Raw genomic sequence first — 24,838 nt, forward strand, 5'->3', positions numbered from 1 at the left:
CTTCAAATTGAAAGCTGCATCATATGCATTTCTCCGTGTCTTTGCCATGATGAGGGTGACAAAATGACTACTGTAATCAGAATGATGGAAAGTTTGAGCGCGCTCGATTTACTTCACATTATGTGATGGTGCTCAGTTTTTTGGCGGCATGAATTTGTGAAAGCAGGAAAAATCCATAAATTAGCCGCGTCATTGTATAAAGCGCAAGGTTCATAGCGTGGGAAAAAAGTAGCGGCTTATAGTCCGGAAATTACGGTAAGTATATGTATATATAAGTATATGTATATATAATGCACTAAGTAGATGTCCTAACCGACTTGCAAAAAAAGTTTGTTAACAACAGTACATACAGTTGAAGTCGGAAGTTTACATACACTTTGGTTGGAGTCATTAAAAGTTGTTTTTCAACCACTCAACAAATTTCTTGTTAACAAACGAATTTATAAATGCTTTATAAATGCTTACCGTTTTTCTCAATTGCTTACACAGATTCTTGGAACAACTCACCATTTTCTCAAATCCTCACACACGATTTTATAAAACTCACACCCAATGGTACAAACATCTTACTTCTGGGTCCCAATTCAAACTTTCTCCTCAGACAGCACACACAAGCTGTCAAAAACACAGACTACTGTACATGACTGTTTGTTACACACTGGAGGGATTAATTCAAAACACTGCTACCAAAATGTTTAGAATGGGTTTTCAGATAAATCATTTGGAACTTTGTAAAATCACAGGACTGACTGTGTTATCACCCAAATGTTACCTATATGTGGAAACGTTGCCATCGATGTCATTTGTTGTCCCATTTCCTCGTGCATCAAGTTTGCACAATGGTCATGGATCCTAAAACGGATACGAGTTGACTACCAATGTTTGACTAGTAGCCGATCAGCTCTGTGAAAAGAGCCATTGGGGGTCTTTACTGAATTGGCGCTTTTAATTTGATGGTTGCTATGAAATGATGAGGGAGGGGAAAGAGGGAAAGAGGGAGGGAGGGAGGGCGGGCGGGCAGAGAGAAAGTTCCTGGAAGACTAGACTCGCTGGTTCACCGTCCCCAAACAGACATGAGGGTGCCACACACACACACACACACACACACACACACACACACACACACCTGACTGATTGTCAGACATAACAGAACCGGACTTAGCTGTAGTGCAGCACCGATTACGCAGACGGGACTCTCTCTCCTCGTCGACCCCGTTCACTCTCACAGTGTGCGGAGGAAAGAGAGAGAGAGTGAAAAGGCGCCTCTGATTATTCAGACTGAACGGAGTCATGAGCGATACCCCCCTCCTCCTCTCTTTCTCTGCGTCGGAACCCGGGTGACTGGAGCGCGCGTGTCACAGTGACAGCTCCACCAACGAAAGAGACGAGACAGATTATCGGGGAACGGCCTCTGTAGCTTTGTTGAACACTCCGTGCTGCAACAGCAAACACCAAAAACTCACGCGCTCTTTTCAGAGAACGGACACAGCTGTGTCTGTCTGTCTGCATGTACTAGAGATAACCTATAAACTCGGTGACTGGATTTACAGTTATTCATCCACGAACTAAACCGTCTGGAATCTATCAGGAAAATAACGTTTTTTTTTCTTCCAGGGGCGCAATACACCTGTCGACAGCATCTAACTCTGCTCGGTAAATCTGCTCGAGACGTTCTCAATGCCATCAGATACCGCCACACTAAACACCCTCGCCTCTCCCCAGAACTGAAAGGAGAGAGAAAGGAGAGAGGTATAGTCGAGAGAGGGGAAAGGGAAGAAGGAAAGAGAGATATAAATAATACATATTCTTTACCAGGAGCTAGATTTCTCATTTTACTAGAACATTAGCATGGCAACCTATGTCATCAACAGGCTACAAATCCTACCGCCCTGACTATTTAACGGACCCTCAGTGCATTACTCATGCTTATTTCTGTAAGCAACCTGAAGGATTAATTTAATAATAAAGAAGAAACACTTTTTATTGAAGTTCCATTTTCCCGGAGGAGTAGCTGAATATCCTCCCCTCCCCTTGGTCGGACTCGGACTGAGAGGAGGGACACTTGACTCTGCTTCACCTGGTGAAGAGTCCGGTAAGCCGGACGGACTGACGTCCGCACACACGCGAACCCCTGCGCATGGGGGAGCGCAGCCCCACAAGGTCGGATGTCGTGCAGCACGTGCTATTACCTGGTCATCAGCTCCACACACCTGAGCAACGGCCACTTCCGGCGTGTGAAGGGTGTCTTCAGGGGACCACTCTGTCGCACGGCCTCCAACCAATCACCGGTAATGTACCTGTGTGTGTGTGTGTGTGTGTGTGTGTGTGTGTGTGTGTGTGTGTGTGTGTGTGTGTGTGTGTGTGTGTGTGTGTGTGTGTGTGTGTGTGTGTGTGTGTGTGTGTGTGTGTGTGTGTGTGTGTGTGTGTGTGTGGAAAATGCCAAGCCTTCTAAGTTATTTTGGTGCTCAGGTGGAACCTTCTTTCTCTACAGATGGTGGTGCTGGCAGACTATCCTTCTAAGGGACCATTCGAAATTTAGGCAATTGTTACCTGGAGGCAAATGGGGGAGTGAAATGCTTTTTCAATTTCAGCCAGCTGGAGGGTTTAGTATTTATGTATTTTTTATCCAGGGGAGGGTCATGTCATTTTTTATCGATTAAATGTAAGCATTTGTCAGTATTTTGGAATTTAGGTATTGAATTCGACTATGTGTAACTTTAGTGTACAACCCTGCTCTCTCTCATCTCCTCGCTTAGCCCAACTGTGTGGGCATTTAGCGTTTGCCTTTCCATTGGCTGTTTGATCAGTCCCTCTTTGTGTTTGGCGTATCCAGAAGGTGTGTGTGTAGAGTATCTGGCGAATAAAATAGCACGTGTAGTGATGACGTAGGGCGCTGGCACGCAACAGAATTGCTGCATTCAAAACAACTGGGAACTCTGAAATCTCCGACTTCCATCTTCAGTGCGCTCTCTTCCGACTTCAGATTAAACTCTGAATTCAAAGTCGGAAACTATGGCATCTTTCTAAAGCTCAGACTTTCCGACCTGAAGATCACTGATGTCATGATTTAAACTTTTTTTTTAAATCTGAGTTCCCAGTTGCTTTCAAAGCACCAAAAAACAAGCATGGCGCCATACAATTAAGCAAGGAACACAGCTTGTGAAAAATGATCTTCACAATAATGTATAGGTTTCTTGCAGTCTCTGTCCGTGGAAGAGAGCCTTGAAAAGTTCAATGGAATTTTGGAGTTGATAGGAGATGGTTCCTCAATGCGGAAAAAAGTCAATAGATGAAATCTGGTGTTGGAGGAGATGCTACAGAATGGAGAGGATATCTGTCCATGTGGATGGCTGGACTATCTGGATGCCTACAAGTTGTTCTCCTTTTCTTTTTGAGTGATACATTTATCCTATCCTGTTAATTCATATAAATCTGATTAGTAAAAAAATATTTTAACATTAATGTTGTAAATGACTATTGTTACTGGAAACGGCAGATTTTTAATGGAACATCTACATAGGCGTACAGAGGCCCATTATCAGCAACCATCACTACTGTGTTCTAATGGCACGTTGTGTTAGCTAATCCAAGTTTATCATTTTAAAAGGCTAATTGATCATTAAAAAACTCTGACGAAGGCCGTGTGGCCGATACGTAAAGCTTATTAAATATCGGTGATACTATCAAGAGCAGTGTGCAGTTTCCTTTTTCCTTCATCTTGTTCAATTGTTGCCATGCACCTGCAAATAAGATTGCTCAGATGTGCGAGTGCCTTTTTGAATTAGAAGACCCTTTTGCAATTATGTTAGCACAGTTGAAAACTGTTGTTCCGATTAAAGTATCTGGAGGATCAACATTTGTGGGTTCGATTACTGGCTCAAAATGGCCAGAAACAAAGATCTTTCTTCTGAAACTCGTCAGTCTTTTCTTGTTTTGAGAAATGTGTGAACCCCAGGAAGACCCCATGAGAGAAATTGCCAAGAAACTGAAGATCTAGTACAACGCAGTGTACTACTCCCTTCTCAAAACAGCGCAAACTGGCTCTAACCAGAATAGAAAGAGGAGTGGGAGGCCCCGGTGCACACCTGAGCAAGTGGACAAGTACATTAGAGTGTCTAGTTTGAGAAACAGACGCCTCACAAGTCCTCAACTGGCAGCTTCATTAAATAGTACCCGCAAAAAATATTTATTTTTAATATTAGGCCTAATAGGCTTTTTTTGGAGAGAAGCAGGCTTGCTCTTGCTAATTGCTGAATGTAAAATTGGCCTAGGCCAAATTAACTGTCGGCGAAAGTTGCGGAGAGAATGCATCACTGGCCAGTGATGATAATATTGTTGCTCTGATGTATTAAATTGTTGCACATGACAGACAGTGATGAGCACAGTGAAAAAGAATATCCAAACGAATTGACATCCATTAGAAAAATGGAAACCACTTGCAAACCACTTGAGCAATGAGGCAAGAAATGTCATGATGTAAAAGATGTGCAGGCTAAACAGCATTTGTGGTTGAATATCTACATTTCATTTAAATGAGAGTTTCTATATTATATTTTTCATTAGCCTACATAGTAGTATTGAAGTAGTATTAGCAGTTGTCACTATGATGACAAACACACCCTGAACGGTCTGTGTTACCACCTTAATAATAGGCCTATAGAGTGTGCAGTAGGATGCTTTGATCTGTTGATTGACAGGTGTAGGCTACTGTAGAACGATAAACTTTCAGCTAGTGTGGATGCTTGCCAACATTTTATAGTTATGTAGCCTATAGTTTATCATTATAGTTATCGTCCTTGGTGGGGACCGTTCTTATTATTGCTCAGTGGTGTGGACGGCTCCCAACGCTTAAATTGGTAAGTGCCGCCCTCTAGACGATAGCATGAATATGGTATGAATACAGCAGTGTTTCTCAATCACGGATTGATTTGATAGAAATCCCGACTGCAACATTCATAGACGACTAAGAATTGATTTTAATATTCCCTGCTATTTGGTTTTAATTATCATTTTGGAGGGGAAAGGTTACATGCCATCCATTTTCATTTCAAAGAGGTCCAATTACCTCTAGGTATCTTCAATATAAATAACGTTCACTTCCTAACCTTTCAGAGTATTCTCCTAACCTTTCCTTAGTGTCAATGTAGCCTGGGTCTCTGGATTAGACTGGCCTTTAGTCTGAGTTGACTTCTCAGTTCCCAGACTTTATCGCCTTCTCTACATCTGTGTGTGTGTGTGTGTGTGTGGGGTGGGGGGATATTTGGGCATGCTCCAAGGGTCTCAAGTAATTCACACATGATTTATGAGTTGTTAATGCGAGAATGAGACGAACTGGCAGAGCTGACGGAAGAGAGGAGCAGCTGCCGTGTGAGTGTGTGTTTACTGTTCTTATTACCAGGCTGTCATGTTCGGTCTGATAAGAGGGTGTCATGAGAGAACAGAACCACTGTCTTCTACACCAGGGTCTCCCAAACTCGGTCCTGCATGTTTTGGGTCCTGCCCTAGCACTACATAGCTGATTCAAATAATCCAAGCTTGATGATGAGTTGGTTATTTGAATTATTTTAATAATAATGTGTGTGTTGTTATTTGTGTGTGTGATGTAAAGTTTAGTTAACAAACTATACAGTGCGTAGAGTCTTGTCGTTCTTGAACAAGTCTTTAACAAAGTCTTTAACAGTTGAACCAACTTGTGAAGTGGAGTCCTGAGGCCGTATCTAAATTGTGTTTCCATATGTACATTATTATCATCATTAGTACAGCGCTCCTGTAGCATCATCACTGGTGAGTCATTGTTCCAACCTTCATTACCACTACAAAGCTTACTTTCCTATAGTTATCTGAGGCCTGAGGGTTTAAGAGCAGTGGGGGAAGAGGGGGAGTGAGGAGAAAGGAACTAAAGAGAGTAGGAGAAAGAAGAGGAGGAATTAGAGAGGGGAGAGAGAGGAATTCTCTATACCCCTCAAGGCAAGGGACTCATTACCCCTTCAGCTCTTCTCTCTCTCTCTCTCTCTCTGTGTTTGGAGAGGTTTGTCAGCACAACGCAGTACCCATTTTGTTCATTGCCTTAAAGTGGCCTGATTGGGTTATTTCAACTGCATTTCAGCATTTAGACTGTTTCTTTTACCCTTATTTTACCAGGTATGTTGACTGAGAACGCATTTTCATTCATATCTACGATCTGGGGAATAGTTACAGGGGAGAGGAGGGAGGATGAATGAGCCAATTGGAACCGGTGCACTATTTGATTACTATAGCAGCACACCGCCATAACGGCTGCCGTCACTTATATGGCAAGTGTCCAATATTGACCTGCCTATAGCCAGTTAGCCTCCAGGGGTCCGAACAGTGCTGTAGGAGGACATTAGTGGTGATCAGTAGAACACTTTGTGGTGGTCAGCACTGAACCAGTCTAACACTGATGTGGTGGAGCAGGGTCACACACACACACACACACACACACACACACACACACACACACACACACACACACACACACACACACACACACACACACACACACAAATGCACGCACACACAAATACCATCAGGCCCAACTGAAAGCATTTCAGACTGGCACCTCTTGGCACGTATTGTGTTGAATACCAAACTGCCACTGCTAAACTTTCAGACACAGTCACAGTTCTGCTGTTTCAGCCTATTGCTGGTATATGTGTGTGGATGTTATACTGTGCTATATCGTTACTGGTGTTTCATCTGATGTCTAACATATCAGTGAAATATACCTGTACATCAAAACAGTTTTAAGATGGTACCGAGAAGAAGGCTGACGTTTTACGTGTTCCTATCCAATTGTGTTTTTGTTTGTTTCTTTGCGTTGTTTGTAACTGATTTTTTTACATAATGTTGCTGCTACCGTCTCTTATGACCAAAAATAACTTCTGGACATCAGAACTGCGATTACTCACCACTAACTGTCAGAATATTTTTTTTCCTTTAATGAGCCCGACGTGAACGACATACTGCTTTCCCGAGAACAGGCCCAGATCCCCGTCATTTGCATGAAGAGAAGGCAGAGAAAAGGGGGCGGATGACGGGCTGCCTTCGGAGAATTCGTAGGCGTTCGAATAAACCCCCACTGCCTTCCATTCTGCTAGCAAACGTGCAATCATTGGAAAATAAAATCGATGACCTACACGGAAGATTAAACTGCCTACGGGACATTCAAAACTGTAATATCTCATGCTTCACGGAGTCATGGCTGAAAGACAACACTATCAACATACAGCTGGCTGGTTATACGCTGTATCGGCAGGATAGAAGCCGCGTCTGGTAAGACAAGGGGCGGTGGACTATGTATTTTTGTAAATAACAGCTGGTGCACAATATCTAAGGAAGTCTCGAGGTTTTGCTCGCCTGAGGTAGAGTATCTCATGATAAGCTGTAGACCACACTATCTACCTAGAGTTTTCATCTGTATTTTTCGTAGCTGTCTACATACCACCTGGCACTAAGACTGCACTCAATGAGCTGTATTCTGCCATAAGCAAACAGGAAAACGCTCACCCAGAGGCGGCACTCCTAGTGGCCGGGGACTTTAATGCAGGGAAACTTAAATCGGCCTTACCAAATTTCTATCAGCATATTAAATGTGCAACCAGAGGGAAAAAAAACTCTGGACCACCTTTACTCCACACACAGAGACGCATACAAAGCCCACCCTCCCCCTCCATTTGGCAAATCTGACCATAATTCTATCCTGATTCCTGATAAAAGGCAAAAATTTAATCAGGAAGCACCAGAGATTCGATCATTAAAAAAGTGGTCAGATGAAGCAGGTGCTAAGCTACAGGACTGTTTTGCAAGCACAGACTGGAAAATGTTCCAGGATTCCTCTGATGGCATTGAGGAGTACACCACATCAGTCATTGGCTTCATCAATAAGTGCATCGATGATGTCTTCCCCACAGTGACCGTACGTACATACCTCAACCAGAGTCATGTATTACAGGCAACATCCGCACTGAGCTAAAGGATAGAGCTGCTGCTTTCAAGGAGCGGGACTCTAACCCGGAAGCTTATAAGAAATCCCGCTATGCCCTCCGATGAACCACCAAACAGACAAAGCGTCAATACAGGACCAAGAATCGTACTACACCGGCTCTGATGCTCGTCGGTTGTGGCAGGGCTTGCAAACCATTACAGACTACAAAGGGAAGCACAGCCGAGAGCTGCCCAGTGACATGAGCCTACCAGATGAGCTAAACTACTTCTATGCTCGCTTCGAGGCAAATAACACTGAAACATGCATGAGAGCACCAGCTGTTCCGGAAGACTGTGTGATCACACTCTCTGCAGCCGATGTGAGTAAGACCTTTAAACAGGTCAACATTCACAAGGCCGCAGGGCCAGACGGATTACCAGGACGTGTACTGCGAGCATGCGCTGACCAACTGGCAAGTGTCTTCACTGACATTTTCAACCACTCCCTGTCCGAGTCTGTAATACCAACATGTTTCAAGCAGACCACCATAGTGCCTGTGCCCAAGAACACTAAGATAACCTGTCCAAATGACTACCAACCCGTAGTACTCACGTCTCTAGCCATGAAGTGCTTTGAAAGGCTGGTCATGGCTCACAACACCATTATCCCAGAAACCCTAGACCCACTCCAATTTGCATACCACCATAACAGATCCACAGATGATGCAATCTCTATTGCACTCCACACTGCCCTTTCCCACCTGGACAAAAGGAACATTATTCATTGACTACAGCTCAGCGTTCAACACCGTAGTGCCCTCAAAGCTCATCACTAAGCTAAGGACCCTGGGACTAAACACCTCCCTCTGCAACTGGTTCCTGGACTTCCTGACGGGCCGCCCCCAGGTGGTAAGGGTAGGTAACAACACATCCGCCACGCTGATCTTCAACACCGGGGCCCCTTATGGGTGCGTGCTCAGTCCCGTCCTGTACTCCCTGTTCACTCATGACTGCACGGCCAGGCATGACTCCAACACCATCATAATACAACAGTGGTAGGCCAACAGTGGTAGGTCTGATCACTGACAACAAAGGAGACAGCCTATAGGGAGGAGGTCAGAGACTTGGCCATGTGGTGCCAGGACAACAACCTATCCCTGAACGTGATCAAGACAAAGGAGATGATTGTGGACTACAGGAAAAAGAGAACCAAGCACGCCCCCATTCTTATTGACGGGGCTGTAATGAAGCAGGTTGAAAGCTTCAAGTTCCTTGGTGTTCACATCACCAACAAACTAACATGGTCCAAGCACACCAAGACAGTTGTGACAGTCGCCAGATCCTCAAAAGGTTCTACAGCTGCACCATCGAGAGCATCCTGACCGGTTGCATCACCGCATGGTATGGCAACTGCTCAGCATCTGACCGTAAGGCGCTACAGAGGGTAGTGCGTACAGCCCAGTACATCACTGGGGCCAAGCTCCCTGACATCCAGTACCTATATACTAGGCGGTGTCAGAGGAAAGCCAAAAATATTTTCAAAGACTCCAGCCACCCTAGTCATAGACTGTCCTCCCAGCTACCACACGGCAAGCGGTGCCGGAGCGCCAAGTCTAAGTCTAAGAGGCTTCTAAACAGCTTTTATCCCCAAGCCATAAGACTCATGAACATCTAATCAAATGGCTACCCAGTCTATTTGCATCCCCCCCCCCCCCCCCGCTCCTCTTTACACCGCTGCTACTCTCTGTGTATTATCTTTAATCACTTTAATAACTCTACCTACATGTACATATTACCTCAATTACCTTGACTAACCGGTGCCCCGCACATTGACTATGTACCGGTACCCCCCTGTATATAGTCTCGCTATTGTTATTTTACTGCTGCTCTTTAATTACTTGTTTCTTTTTGTTACTGCATTGTTTGTTAGGGGCTCGTAAGTAAGCATTTCCCAGTACACCTGTTGTATTCAACGCATGTGACTAATAAAATTTGACTTGAGTTGATTTGATTTGAAACACACACAGACAAGATCATACACACCTCTGATCCAAGTGTGGGGAATAAACAGAGCTCTCAACACTTCCCTCTTCAGCTGTCAATCACACTACTGCAAAGATCTCATTCACCTCATTTGCTCACATTGTATATAGACTTATTTTTCTACTGTATTATTGACTGTATGTTTTGTTTATTCCATGTGTAACTGTGTTGTTGTATGTGTCGAATTGCTATGCTTTATCTTGGCAGGGTCGCAGTTGCAAATGAGAACTTGTTCTCAACTAGCCTACCTGGTTAAATAAAGGTGAAATAAAAAATAAAATAAAAAAAGATAGAGAGAATGGGGTAGGGGCAGCAAAATAACTGTGCGAGATGTGTGTGTTTGTGTGAGTAAGATGTGTGATTCTCTGACTCAGATAATTACATTTTACAGAGTTTGACTTCAGCTCAGTCATTGTTAATATTGGATTTGCGCAGACTAATGAATTCATTGCGGTTTTAATTGCATCACCTTTGGTTGATAAATGCAAGTGTAATATCAGCACTGTGCCCCTGCAACAGGACCACACAGGCAAGCAGGCCCGCACACACACACACACACACAGGGAGAAAAATACAGTCTGGGCACTAAAAGCTAAACTCAGACTAAAGGACATTCTGATCCAGATGCACATTCAGTCTACTCTGGTGATTGAGTGCCTATATGGTGTTGTAGTAATGAAGTCCTGAACACACACACACACACACACACACAACACACACACACACACACACTAACTCTCTCTCAGGTTGCCCACCTCTCTCCCTGTGGATTAGAGGCAGCTGTTTTCCTTTATGGTCATTACTGATCTGCACATTTGATAATTATTAACACACACACCCAAGTGATTGGAGAATTTGATAATTGCTAACCATCTGGAGCACCATTCTAGCTAATCATCTAGAAAGAACGAGCGGGAGAGAGAGATATGTGTAGAGGGAGGGAGAGAGCTTAAAGGGAAATGTCAACGCTGGGCTGTTTTTTCTGTCTCCCTACATAATTATGTGTGATGAGAGGGTGTTTCAGACATAATTATGTGTGATGAGAGGGTGTTTCAGACATAATTATGTGTGATGAGAGGGTGTTTCAGACATAATTATGTGTGATGAGAGGGTGTTTCAGACATAATTATGTGTGATGAGAGGGTGTTTCAGACATAATTATGTGTGATGAGAGGGTGTTTCAGACATAATTATGTGTGATGAGAGGGTGTTTCAGACATAATTATGTGTGATGAGAGGGTGTTTCAGACATAATTATGTGTGATGAGAGGGTGTTTCAGACATAATTATGTGTGATGAGAGGGTGTTTCAGACATAATTATGTGTGATGAGAGGGTGTTTCAGACATAATTATGTGTGATGAGAGGGTGTTTCAGACATAATTATGTGTGATGAGAGGGTGTTTCAGACATAATTATGCACTATTGCGGTATTTTAGAATTTTTGTTCAACCAATGATTGCACCTGCTGTCTGATCTAAAAATGAATGGATTCATGTTTTGTAGCAGTTTTTGTGCATTTTGTGTTTTGCCGACTGCACGATCACGCTAGCTGCGAGTAGATATGTTTGTCCTTGTTCAATAGAGCCATTGGACTTGTCTCAAGAATGTTCCTATCTGCCAGGACATTGCTGGATATCTAGGTTGACTCATTTTTAAAGATTACAGCCAACGGGAGCCCTACTTCCTTGTTCCCACCCTCTGTACGTTCACAGGTTCATGGGATCTATGTTAACGTGCAGTGTCTATCCGAGATTGCTAAATAATTAGTTACAATGGCTGCTTCTGATGATTCCTTTTTCCAAGAAGAGCTGGATGACAATTTATTTGTTGCTATTTTACATAGGAACACACAGCCCTATTTATTTGATCCAGAATACACTGAAGAGCAAGAAAGAAAAAGAATTGCGAGACCAGCAAGTAGTGGCAGCAGCCCAAACCAGCTGGAACAGGACTCGGGAGGGCAAATGACAATTAAGTAAGTTGTTTTGCTGTCGGTACCGAGCTACTGTTAACAATACCAGATGTCTTTTTACGCAAGGCAATATTGTTCAGTACAGTACAATTTAGTGATCGATTCAGCCATAACGGCCTTGCTACTACCACAACAAGGCAAGCTAGCCAAGTTTCGCTAGCTAGCTAGGCATGTTTGCAATACCTAAAATGTACTGTAGTCTAGCACTATAGCTAGCTGGCTAACTAGCCTAGCTAGCCTCAGTGCCTCTCATTAGGAAAAAATAAGAAGAAATGTTTTGATGATGATGGCATAGAGTAAAAGAATGACTTTGGCTTTATGACTCATATTAGTATTGGAGTAACTATACTCCAATAGCTTGTAGCTAGCTGTAGTGTGTCTGTGAGATTTCTCATATTGTACACCATGCTGCTACAGTAGTGTAATGACCTGACTAGATCATAAAAGAACAACTGTCCAGACAGAGGATTGAGTTTACGAATGGACGGTTTATTAAACCAACTTTACACAGGCTACTGTTTGGCCGTAGCCCACGCCAAATAAATGAAAGATAGCCCACAAGCCAATCGTGACCTTCTCTTGTGAAGCCCAGACGTAAGAGAGAGAACAAAGGCAAAACCTGGTCTTAACTTCCAATGCTCCATCCCCCTGCCCAACCCCCCTCCACGCCACTCCGCCAACCACCAGGATGCCCGGCATCAGAACATTCCAGGCATTCCCGTGATTGGCAGATAGCAGGTTGACTGACATGTCGGACCCCGCGAACACAACCACCTACTAGCCTAACACATAACACACAGCTGTCTGTGCGGGTCGCTACACAGCCCCCCCACCACAAAGTCCCTCGTCCCCGAGGGAACAAACAAAGTCTCTGAAGCGACCCGGAGGTCTCCTTTGCCTGCGTGGCCGTGATGGTCGCAGAGTGCCCCTCTGGGAACCAGGGGATGAAGGCAGGGATATGGGGGACAAGGAAGCGGGAACGGGTAATACAGTCCGTGGCTCTGGGGAACCACGCGGTGACACAGGGGGGGAGACAGGGGGAGTGGGCTGTCTGGAGCCTTGTCTGCGGCACCTGGGGGTGGGTGCCTGGAGAATGGCATTGCCAGAGAGGGGAATTGTGGGGGTTCCTGGGGTTTGGGGAGAAGAGGCCCCTCTGTATGGGGCTAACCTGTCCCGGTGCAGTGCCACCTTTCTCCCCCTGGGAGGAAGCTGCACCCGGTAAACAACCTCCCCTACCCTCTCCAGGACACTGCAGGGTCCCACCCAGTGACTGTCCAACTTGGGGCATCTGCCTTTTTTCCTTAGCGGGCTGTAGACCCAGACCAGCTCCCCAGCCACAAAGTGCCTTCCCCGGGTGTGCACGTCATAGTTCCTCTTCTGCCTCACACCTGCATTCACCAGCTGCTCTCTGGCGAAGGTGTGGGCTGTCTCCAGGCGGTCCTGGAGTCTCCGGGCATACTCCGGCCCCGGGGGAACATGAGGGCTATCCAGGGGCCGACCAAATGCCATCTCCGCAGGGGTGCGGATCTCTCTCCCCAGCATGAGGAGGGCAGGCGTGCAGGAGGTGGAGTCTTGGACAGCGGAGCGGCATGCCATGAGGACCATAGGCAGGTGTTTGTCCCAGTCACGCTGGTGTTTGGAAGAGACGATGGCCAGCTGCTGTCCAAGCGTTTTATTGAAGCGCTCTACAAGGCCATCACTTTGAGGATGGAGAGGAGTAGTGCGGGTCTTGTGCATACCCAGCCTCTCACACATGGTGGCGAACACACGAGACTCAAAGTTTCTGCCCTGGTCGCTGTGGATGGACTCTGCAGCTCCAAACCTGCTGAACATCCCCGCTGTCAGGGCGTCGATGATGGTCTCTGCCTCCTGGTCAGGCAGAGCATAGGCCTCGGGCCATTTTGTGAAATAGTCCATGGCCGTGAGCACCCAGCGGTTTCCACTGTCTGTGGTGGGGAACGGCCCAACTACATCCACTCCCACCCTCTCCATGGGAGCCCCCACTGGGAACTGTTGGAGCTGAGCATGAGAGCGGCCTGGGGGGCCCTTTCTCGCTGTGCAGTTGTCACAGCGGCGACAAAAGTCCTCCACATCCCTCTTGTGCTGCCCCCAGTAGAAGCCCTGACGGAGACGGCGCAGTGTTTTTGTGACCCCAAAGTGTCCAGTCCCCACCCCGCCATGAGTACTCTGGAGCACAGCCTCCCGCAATGCTTTTGGGACCACCACCTGCCACCTCTCCTCTCCCGTAGCTGACTCCTTCCATGTCCGCTGTAGCACGCCATCAGCCAGCCGCAGTCTCTCAAACTTTGACCACAACCCTTTGGTCGCGAGTGAGAGCGCTGTCACCTCTTCCCATGGTGGCCTCACCTGCGCCTCTACCCACTGTAGCACTGGCTGTAGGTCTGTGTCCCGTCCCTGCTGCTGCCGCCATTCAGCCATGTCGACAGTCTGCAGCTCACAGCAGACAGGCCCGCTCGCCCGACACACTGTGGCACAGACCCCCTCTGCACACAGCTCTCTCTCCCGTCCCTCTCTCCGTTCACAGTGGCGGCAGCCGTCTGCAGTACAGGGCCGACGGGACATGGCGTCGGCGTTGGAGTGGCGTGCCCCTGCCCTGTGCACCACCGTGAAGTCATACGGCTGAAGCTCCTCCAACCAGCGTGCCACCTGGCCCTCTGGCTCTCTGAAAGACATGAGCCACTGGAGAGCAGAGTGGTCAGTCCTTACAGTAAAGGGCAGACCACCCAGGTAGTACTTGAAGTGTTTGACGGAAGCCACAACAGCCAAGAGCTCCCGCCGGGTGACACAGTAGCGGCGCTCATGTTTGTCAAATGTTTTGCTGAAGTACGCCACCACTCTCTCCACCGCTGGCCCCACCTGGGCCAGCACCCCACCCATGCCCACATTGCTCGCGTCTGTGTCCAGGATAAAGGGCAAGGTGAGGTCAGGGGGGGCGAGCACGGGGGCCTCGATCAGTGCACGTTTGAGGGTGTTGAACGCCTCCTCACACTCCACTGTCCAAGTGAAAGCTTTGTCCTTCGGCAGCAGGCGGTTCAGTGGAGCAGCAACGCTTGAGAAGCCCCGTACAAACCTCCTGTAGTACGAGGCCAGGCCCAGGAAGCTCTTCAGCTGACGCTGGTCGGTGGGGGTGGGCCAGTCTCTGACAGCCCCTACCTTGTCCTCCATGGTGCTGATCCCCTCCTTCCCCACTCGGTGGCCCAAGAAGGACACCTCTCTCCTCATGAAGTGGCACTTCTCGGGGTGGAGCTTCAGACCTGCGGCAGCCACCCTCTCCAGCACACGCCGTAGCGCCCCCAGGGCTGACTGGAAGGAGCTGCCATGGGCCAGGATGTCATCGAGGTATACCAGACACTGCTGTCTGGGGATGCCATCCAGCACCCTGTCCATCAAACGCTCAAAAGTAGCTGGAGCGTTGCACAGGCCAAAGCACAGGACCTTGAACTGCCAGTGTCCTCTGTTAGTGGAGAATGCAGTTTTGGCTCTGGCCTCTGGGGAGAGGGGCACCTGCCAGTAGCCACTGCGGAGGTCTAGTGAGGAGAACCAGGAGGACCCCCTAACCAGGTCCAGCGACTCATCGATACGTGGTATGGGGTATGAGTCCTTCCTGGTTACCTCATTCAGCCGCCTGTAGTCCGCACAGAACCTCAGCTTGCCCCCCTTCTTCGGAACCATGACGACTGGCGCCGCCCAGGGGCTGTCTGAGGGCTCAATGAAGTCTGCCCGCTGCATCTCCAACACAGCCTTGTCTGCCGCCTCCTGGCGTGCCAGCGGGATACGGCGGGGACGCATCTTGATGGGCCGAGCATCACCTGTGTCGATCTCATGCTGCACCAGATGAGTCTGACCCACCTCTTCCTCACTCAGCGCAAAGCTGTCTCTGAATTCAAACAGCAACTGCCACAACCGTTCCTGCTGCTCGGGGTCAAGACCAACACAGTTCCTCCCCCATATCTCCCTCACTGCAGACAGTGTCCTCTCCTCTCCCATCTGGGGTAGCTGGGCTGGGGGGGCGCGGCCTGGGCTCACAGAGGGCTGTGTCATGGAGGTAGCTGGGGGAATGTAACACACCGCAGTAGGTGACAGGGGGGCTGGGGAAAAGTCACACACAGCTGTGGGGGAGGGGGGGCAGCCATGAGTCTCTGCTGCTTTAACTGTTGGAGTAAAGGGTTTGTTGGGTTGAGTGAATGTGACATTAGGGGGGGCCATGGTGACTTCCGGCCCTCCCTGGAAGCTCAGTGTGCCCCTATTTAGGTCTAACTGGCAGCCTGTGCTCCTAAGAAAGTCCAACCCCAGGATACAAGGGTCCTGCACAGCCGCCACCCACACAGGATGACGCACAGTCCTGCCCCCTACTGTCAGAGTCATTATTCCCTTCCCTTTCATGGGTGCCAGCTCACCTGTGACTGTGCGGAGCTGCACAGTTGTAGGCTCACACTGAGTCCAACCTGGCACAATATCTGGCCTCACCAGGGTTACTGTGGACCCAGTGTCCACCAGGGCGGAGCAGGGCACACCCTCCACAGTGACAGGGACATGACAAAAGTCCCCAACACAGGTCCGGCCCACCACAACAACAGGCTCCATCCGCTTGCTCTCGTCTGCTTCTGGGGGAAGTGGAGCCTTGCTTCCCCGTCTGTGCCGGTGGGCTCCTCCTGAAGATGATGGTGGTTGGGATAGAAAGCCAGGGGTCCGCACTACCCGGTCTATGCGGACCCCGAGCCGTTTCCCTGAGCTCTGGGGGACATGGGGCAATTTCGGCGCAGATGGCCTGGCTGGCCACAACCCCAGCAGACCCTGGGACCAGGGTGTGTGTTTTGTGCCGCCTGTAGCGACACAGCACGAATGAGTTCTGTCATTTCAGCCACCCATGCAGGCTTTTCCGGCTCCGGGCTGCTCTGCCCCCCAGCTCGCACAGAGGGTGTGTCTCCCTGCACCCCCACCAAAGCCCCAGCTGAAGTCCCAGCCCACACCAGCTCCCTCTCCAAAGCCATCTCCAAGGCTATCTGCAATGACTCAGGATGAGCCAGCTGGGTCTGTATGCGCAGCTCCGTAGGAGAGAGCGCCTGTATGAACTGGTCCCGTGCTAGCTCGCTCTGCACGGAGGGGGGCATGTGAGAGAGGCTCTCAATGTCATTAGCTAACACCCGTAGAGGCTCTCCTGGCTGCCTGCGTCTATTACTCAGTTCGGAGCGCAGTAGCCCGGGCTGTACACACTGTCCATAGCGCCTCCTCAGTGCTCCCACTAAAGCGCCATAATCATGTCTGTCCTCGGGGCTAATCAATATCAAACAGGACAGAGCTTCATCCGTGAGGCATAAAGCCAACTGCAGTGCCCTTTCTTCATCCGACCACCCCCTAAAATGAGCTAACAGTTCAAACTGAGCATGAAAAGCTTCCCAATCCGCCTTACCGGAATACTTCGGGGTCTTAACAGATACGGACGCAGCCGGGAACTGGGCGCCGCCATGTTTGTTTACATCCCGAGCCCCAGATTCCTCGTCCCGCCGCGTCGACGTCACCACTTCGGCCCGCCCACCAGAATCCGCGCGAAACACAGTCGACGAGGCGCTCATGCCCGCTTCAGCCGCCATCACTCTAGCGTCCTCCCTCAAGCGGCCTCTGCGCTCCGACGCCCTGGCGATCTCCTCAGCCAAAACCTCCGACGTCCATTCACACGTATCTCCTTGGCCATAATCGTCCCCTACCTCCACCTTCACTTTCGGATTCCCTCGAAGCATTTTCAACCCCCGTTCTCACCTACGGTAGCTAGCCACAGAAGTCAGCTAGCTAGCTGGCTAACTTTTATCAACGTTTTTACTTCTGACACCAATGTAATGACCTGACTAGATCATAAAAGAACAACTGTCCAGACAGAGGATTGAGTTTACGAATGGACGGTTTATTAAACCAACTTTACACAGGCTACTGTTTGGCCGTAGCCCACGCCAAATAAATGAAAGATAGCCCACAAGCCAATCGTGACCTTCTCTTGTGAAGCCCAGACGTAAGAGAGAGAACAAAGGCAAAACCTGGTCTTAACTTCCAATGCTCCATCCCCCTGCCCAACCCCCCTCCACGCCACTCCGCCAACCACCAGGATGCCCGGCATCAGAACATTCCAGGCATTCCCGTGATTGGCAGATAGCAGGTTGACTGACATGTCGGACCCCGCGAACACAACCACCTACTAGCCTAACACATAACACACAGCTGTCTGTGCGGGTCGCTACAGTAGGAATACAGACAGTACACAAAGATTGCCCATGCTTGTCTAATAATGTCTTCCTCTCACAGACAATACCACTTTGATAGAAAAAAGATGATGACTCTTAAGTGATGTGAAAGGTCTCATAATAACAATCTCCCCTTGTATCAAAGTTACTCTGAACACTTCACTGCACCACTTAAAAACACACCATGTGCAAGTATTCCCTCGCAAATGGTGTAGTATGTTATAAGCTTTAGTAGTATATTTTTCTTCTACTGTACATACAGTACCAGTAAAAAGTTTGGACAAACCTACTAATTCCAGAGTTTTCTTGATTTTATTATTTTCTGGGTGAGAGAATGCCAAGCGTGTGCAAAGCTGTCATCAAGGCAAAGCGTGGCTACTTTGAAGAATCTCAAATATATTTGGATTTGTTTAAAACTTTTTGGTTACTAGATGATTCCATATGCGTTATTTCATCGTTTTGAGGTCTTCACTATAAAATACATTTAAAAAAAACTGGGATGATGTGTGGTGTGTAGGTGTGTCCAAACTTTTGACTGTGTCATAAATTGGCATAACTGTTCCTGCTGTGTAAACTCACCTTGAGAAAAATAAATGTTGTTTTGAATACAGGCCGTGTCTACTTATTTGCTATCTTGACAGACTCATTTACTGAAGCATGTTTGCTTTCCATCAAATTAAAGTTCAAATGATACACCCACTCCCTGCATCATTTATTTTTGCATTAAGCTTGAAGCTAGTTTATCCAAATACATTTCAAGAATTTCACAATGAATTGATCCAGAAGTTGTCATCGACACTTTATTGGTTTCTGATACAGCTGTAATCGTTTAGTCACTTGTCAGTACATTTGCAAGAAATATAAAACACCACTATATACAATGCACTTGGAAAGTATTCAGACCCCTTGACTTTCCCCATTTCGTTACGTTACAGCCTTATTCTAAAATTGATTCAATTGTTTCCCCCCCCTCAATCTACACACAATACCCCATAGTGACCAAGCAAAAACACATTTAGACATTTTTGCAAATTTATAAAAAAAGAAAGAACTGAAATATCACATTCACACAAGTATTCAGACCTTTTACTCTGTACTTCTTTGAAGCACCTTTGGCAGCGTTTACAGTCTCGAGTATTCTTGGGTATGACGCTACAAGCTCGGCACACATGTATTTGGGGAGTTTCTCCCATTCTTCTCTGCAGATCCTCTCAAGCTCTGTCAGGTTGGATAGGGAGCGTCGCTGCACAGCTATTTTCAAGTCTCTCCAGAGATGTTGGATCGGGTTCAAGTCCGGGCTCTGGCTGGGCCACTCAATGACATTCAGAGACTTGTGCCGAAGCCACTACTGCGTTATCTTAGCTGTGTGCTTAGGATCGTTGTCCTGTTGGAAGGTGGACCATCGCCTTAGTCTGAGGTCCTGAGCACTCTGGAGCAGGTTTTCATCAAGGATCTCTCTGTACTTTGCTCCATTCATCTTTCCTTCAATCCTGACTAGTCTTCCAGTCTCTGCCGCTGAAAAACATCCCCAGACAATGTTGCTGCCACCACCATGCTTCACCGTAGGGATGGTGCCTGGTTTCCTCCAGATGTGATGCTTGGCATTCAGGCCAAATAGGAAAATCTTGGTTTCATCAGACCAGAGAATCTTGTTTCTCATGGTCGGAGAGTCCTTTAGGTGCCTTTTGGCAAAATCCTAGCGGGCTGTCATGTGCCTTTTACTGAGGAGTGGCTTCCATCTAGCCACTCTACCATAAAGGCTTGATTGGTGGAGTGCTGCAGAGATGGTTGTCCTTCTGGAAAGTTCTCCCATCTCCACAGAGGAACTCTGGAGCTCTGTCAGAGTAACCATCGGGTTCTTGATCACCTCCCTGACCAAGGCCCTTCTCCCCCGATTGCTCAGTTCTAGGAAAGGTCTTGGTGGTTCCAAACTCCTTCAATTTAAGAATGATGGAAGCCACTGTGTTCTTGGGGACCTTCAATGTTGCAGAAATGTTTGGTACCCTTCCCCAGATCCGTGCCACGACACAATCCTTTCTCTGAGTTTTACAGACAATTCTTTCAACCTCATGGCATAGTTTTTGCTCTGACATGCACTGTCAACTGTGGGACCTTATATAGACAGGTGTGTGCCTTTCCAAATCATGTCCAATCAATTGAATTTACCACAGGTGGACTCCAATCAAGTTGTAGAAACATCTCAAGGATGATCAATGGAAACAGTCTCGTAGCAAAGAGTCTGAATACTTACGTAATTAAAGGGTCTTTTTATTTTTAATACATTTTCTAAAATCTCTAAAAACCTGTTTTCACTTTGTCATTATGGGGTATTGTGTGTAGATTGCTGAGGATAATGTTTTCTTTAAATCCATTTTAGAATAAGGCTGCAACGTAACAAAATGTGGAAAAAGTAAAGGTGTCTGAATACTTTCCGAAGGCACTGTCCATACAGTTAAAGTCAGAAGTTTACATACATCTTAGCCAAATACATTTCAACTCAGTTTTTCACAATTCCTGACATTTAATCCTTGTAAAAATTCCCTGTCTTAGGTCAGTTAGGATCACCACTTTAGTTTAAGAATGTGAAATGTCAGAATAATAGTAGAGAGAATGATTTATTTCAGCTTTTATTTCTTTCATCACATTCCCAGTGGGTCAGAAGTTTACATACACTCAATTAGTATTTGGTAGCATTGCCTTTAAATTGTTTAACTTGGGTCAAGTATTTCATGTAGCCTTCCACAAGCTTCCCACAATAAGTTGGGTGAATTTTGGCCCATTCCTCCTGACAGAGCTGGTGTATCTGAGTCAGGTTTGTAGGCCTCCACACTTTTTCAGTTCTGCCCACAAATTTTATATAGGATTGAGGTCGGGACTTTGTGATGGCCACTCCAATACCTTGACTTTGTTGTCCTTAAGCCATTTTGCCACAACTTTGGAAGTATGCTTGGGGTCATTGTCCATTTGGAAGACCCATTTGCGACCAAGCTTTAACTTTCTGACTGATGTCTTGAGATGTTGCTTCAATATACCCACATAATTTTCCTTCGTCATAATGCCATCTATTTTGTGAAGTGCACCATTCCCGCCTGCAGCAAAGCACCCCCACAACATGATGCTGCCACCCCCGTGCTTCACGGATGGGATGGTGTTCTTCGGCTTGCAAGCATCCCCCTTTTTCCTCCAAACATAACAATGGTCATTATGACCAAACAGTTCTATTTTTGTTTAATCAGACCAGAGGACATTTCTCCATGTGCAGTTGCAAGCCGTAGTTTGGCATTTTTATGGCAGTTTTGGAGCAGCGGCTTCTTCCTTGCTGAGCGTCCTTTCAGGTTGTGTCGATATAGGACTTGTCTTACTGTGGATATAGATACTTTTGTACCGGTTTCCTCCAGCATCTTCACAAGGTCCTTTGCTGTTGTTCTGGGATTGATTTGCACTTTTTGCACCAAAGTACTTTCATCTCTAGGAGACAGAACACGTCTCCTTCCTGAGCGGTATGATGGCTGCGTGGTTCCATGGTGTTTATACTTGCGTACTATTGTTTGTACAGATGAACGTGGTACCTTCAGGCATTTGGAAATTGCTCCCAAGGATGAACCAGACTTGTGGAGGTCTACAATTTTTTTTCTGAGGTCTTGGCTGATTTCTTTTGATTTTCCCATGATGTCAAGCAAAGAGGCACTGAGTTTGAAGGTAGGCCTTGAAGTACATCCACAGGTACACCTCCAGTTGACTCAAATTATGTCAATTAGCCTATCAGAAGCTTCTAAAGCCATGATTTTCTGGAATTTTCCAAGCTGTTTAAAGGCACAGTAAACTTAGTGTATTTAAACTTCTGACCCACTGGAATTGTGAAATAATCTGTCTGTAAACAATTGTTGGAAAAATTACTTGTGTCATGCACAAATTAGATGTCCTAACCGACTTGCCAAAACTATAGTTTATTAACAAGACATTTGTTTTGTGGTTGAAAATCTAATTTTAATGACTCCCAACCTAAGTTCATGTAATCTTCCCACTTCAACTGTATGTACAACAGCTAGCAATATATATACCACAATGCAGTTGTGAGCATACTAGGCATTTACATATTATATTACAAAATATGGATGTTGTTGGTTGAATGTTCCAGGCAGGTTCCTGAATGTTTTTCAGCTGGTGACCCTCTTCTTGTGTTGGGTAATGATAGCTGGTTTAGCAGGCTTTGGAGCTGTGGTGATGTTGGCAGAGATGTTTAGTGGAGCTGTGACTCTGGATCCTTGTAGACAACCGTCTGCTCTTTTCTGCACTTCACAGCCATGTGGCCTCTCGTACACTTTTTCACCCCCCACTGCTTCGACCTCTTGCAGAAGATTTGTTTGTACTGCAAGTCTCCTGGAAAGGCATTAAGACTGATCATGAGGATGTGTAAAACATGAAGACTGATTATGAGGATGTGTAACCATACAATGATCTGTGTTCATCTGTAAACAAAAAAAGGGTACAATAGATTGGTACGTGTTTCGTTACACTCAGAGTCAATAATGGGGCATTGAGATGGGCTGTTCGCAAAGATGAGAAACGTTTAGTGTACAGCCTAGTGTATTGGTGATTTTGTTTTCTAAAGAGGGTATTGTGCTTTCATAAATACCTTTGGCTGCCCTGGCTTGTTTCAAAGTCAGATGATGTTGAGCTTGAGCTTATTCCAGGCTGAAAGCTTTCTTCCAATGGGTCTACAGGCGCTGTACTACTAAAGCCGGTGTCAAAGCCATCATCATCAGCAGCAGCAGGATTAGTGTGTAGGACACACAGAAGTCAGTGATTAAGCCACATTTTACTACTTTGTCCCCATCAATACACACTCAAACAAGATACTATATCCACCCACCCCATTCATGTCAATAGATCATGCATACTAACCTTCACACAATACCCACCTCCAACAGACACAAGTCAGTCACCCAAACCATCCCCTCCTTACTAATACCTATTTTTTCCAATTTAGACTTCAAGCCTTGCATGAACAATCAACTAAGCCTCCATAACACAGAGAAAGCTACAGTAGAAGTTGTAGCCTACTTGTAAACACACCAACTATGACAACAAGACACGGACCATGTTTGTTCCTAGCTCCAGTTTATTTATTTGCTCATCATGGAGTCATGGAAAGATTTAGTAGATTTTAGGTTCTTGGTGCTGAGCTTGATGCCGCTGCAGATGTTGATGGGATCATACTCTAAAGAACACATAGCCACGTTAGCCTCTGCGATAGTTAGTTAGCTAGCTAATGGTTAGCTAACATAACCTAACGAAGCTAATGTTAGCTTGCAAAGTTAAAAATCACATGGCCAGATAGCAGCTGGCTAATTACATTGTTATGCTTTGAAATGTCTAGCCAGCATATTATGAACGCTAGCTAACTAGATTTTGGTTTAGATAAACAAATGTAGTTCACTAGTTATCTAGTTAGTTAGCTAGGTAAAGTTAGCTACGTTACCTCAGCTTAACTTATTTTCTGCTGCGCGGATCGGATGCCTTCCTCTTTGAGGTGAAGGGGAATTTCAATGGAATATCATCACTTTTCAAAGCTCAACGACATTGCAACCCCATCAGTTGATTCAGTTCCGTTTCGAAATCCTCTGTCTGAAAGTGCTGGCTGCAAACACAGACATTTTGATTTTTCTTACGTCAACTGTATACATCTCCAAATCGCAAGGAATTCTGGACATTGTGGTTTGCTTACAACCAGGAAATGTAGCTGGCCGTTTCTACCGGTGAGATGCAGAAACACTTGTATTTGTGTGTAATGAGGAAATTTAAAATGTTTACTACACATATGATATGTTAATAACATATTAATGGACATATATAGTGAAATAGAGCAGCAGTGACATTTCCATTTAAGAAAATGGACTCACAACCACAGATCAATATGGAAGAAACATAACTGGTGTATAGATAGAAGTTAAAACATTCTTCAAGGTTTATCTCATATGGGAGCTTTTTCCTGGTTCATCTCTGAAAACATGTTTTGTGTTGCTACTAACTTCTCTATTTTTCAGCATGAATCTTGTTCTTGAGGCAGCTTTGCATAGTAGTCACTAGCTAGCACAGCCACAAAGTCATAAAATCTGATTTTAAACCTAACCCTAACCATAACCATACTGCTAACCCTAATGCTTAACCTTAACCTCCAATTAAGACCTAAAAGCTCATTCTTGTTTTCATGGATTTCTTCAATAATAGCCCATTTTGATTTTGCAAGCTGACCTATCCAGGACAAGACTCGTGACAATAAACGTCAACCTGCCCTTTGCTCTCTTTGTTTTTTCCGTATTCTCCTTTGTCATCATTTTCCCTCTCTCCTCAGCTATCATCTCAACTTTTTAGTTTCACAATTTTCTTTCTTTCTCTGCCCACTACCTGTTCTCTCATCTCTCACTCCATATTGCGTTTCTCCTTTCATCTCTCTGCCCCATAAATTTTTTAGCAGGTCAACTGATCAGTGGTTGGACCATCCTTTGTGCTTTAGGTGTGTGTGTGTGTGTGTGTGTGTGTGTGTGTGTGTGTGTGTGTGTGTGTGTGTGTGTGTGTGTGTGTGTGTGTGTGTGTGTGTGTGTGTGTGTGTGTGTGTGTGT

At 46.2% G+C, this 24,838-nt stretch overlaps 1 protein-coding gene and 1 long non-coding RNA gene across 4 annotated transcripts in view; one reads left to right on the plus strand and one right to left on the minus strand.

Annotated features, from left to right (window-relative positions):
- The first annotated feature begins 1,119 nt into the window (after nt 1–1,119).
- Nucleotides 1,120–24,838, plus strand: part of LOC129837061 (G patch domain-containing protein 8-like) — a 60,518-nt gene continuing 36,799 nt past the window's right edge. Inside the window, exon 1 of the mRNA XM_055902962.1 lies at nt 1,120–2,288. Coding sequence (XP_055758937.1) covers nt 2,166–2,288 — 123 coding nt within the window. The 5' untranslated portion in view covers nt 1,120–2,165. The remainder of the gene's footprint in view (nt 2,289–24,838) is intronic.
- Nucleotides 17,861–23,921, minus strand: LOC129837066 (uncharacterized). Of its 3 annotated transcripts, none has more exons than XR_008756685.1 (3): nt 23,698–23,921; nt 22,852–23,436; nt 17,861–22,595 (listed from the first exon to the last, which is right to left on the minus strand). It is a non-coding gene; the product is annotated as an uncharacterized LOC129837066 (long non-coding RNA). The 3 variants fall into 3 exon arrangements; XR_008756684.1 differs by having other exon boundaries at nt 22,852–22,950; nt 23,698–23,907; XR_008756683.1 differs by lacking the exon at nt 23,698–23,921 and having other exon boundaries at nt 22,852–23,691.

This window comes from Salvelinus fontinalis, chromosome 38 (genome assembly GCF_029448725.1).
Source record: "Salvelinus fontinalis isolate EN_2023a chromosome 38, ASM2944872v1, whole genome shotgun sequence".
NCBI classification, from domain to species: Eukaryota; Metazoa; Chordata; class Actinopteri; order Salmoniformes; family Salmonidae; genus Salvelinus; species Salvelinus fontinalis.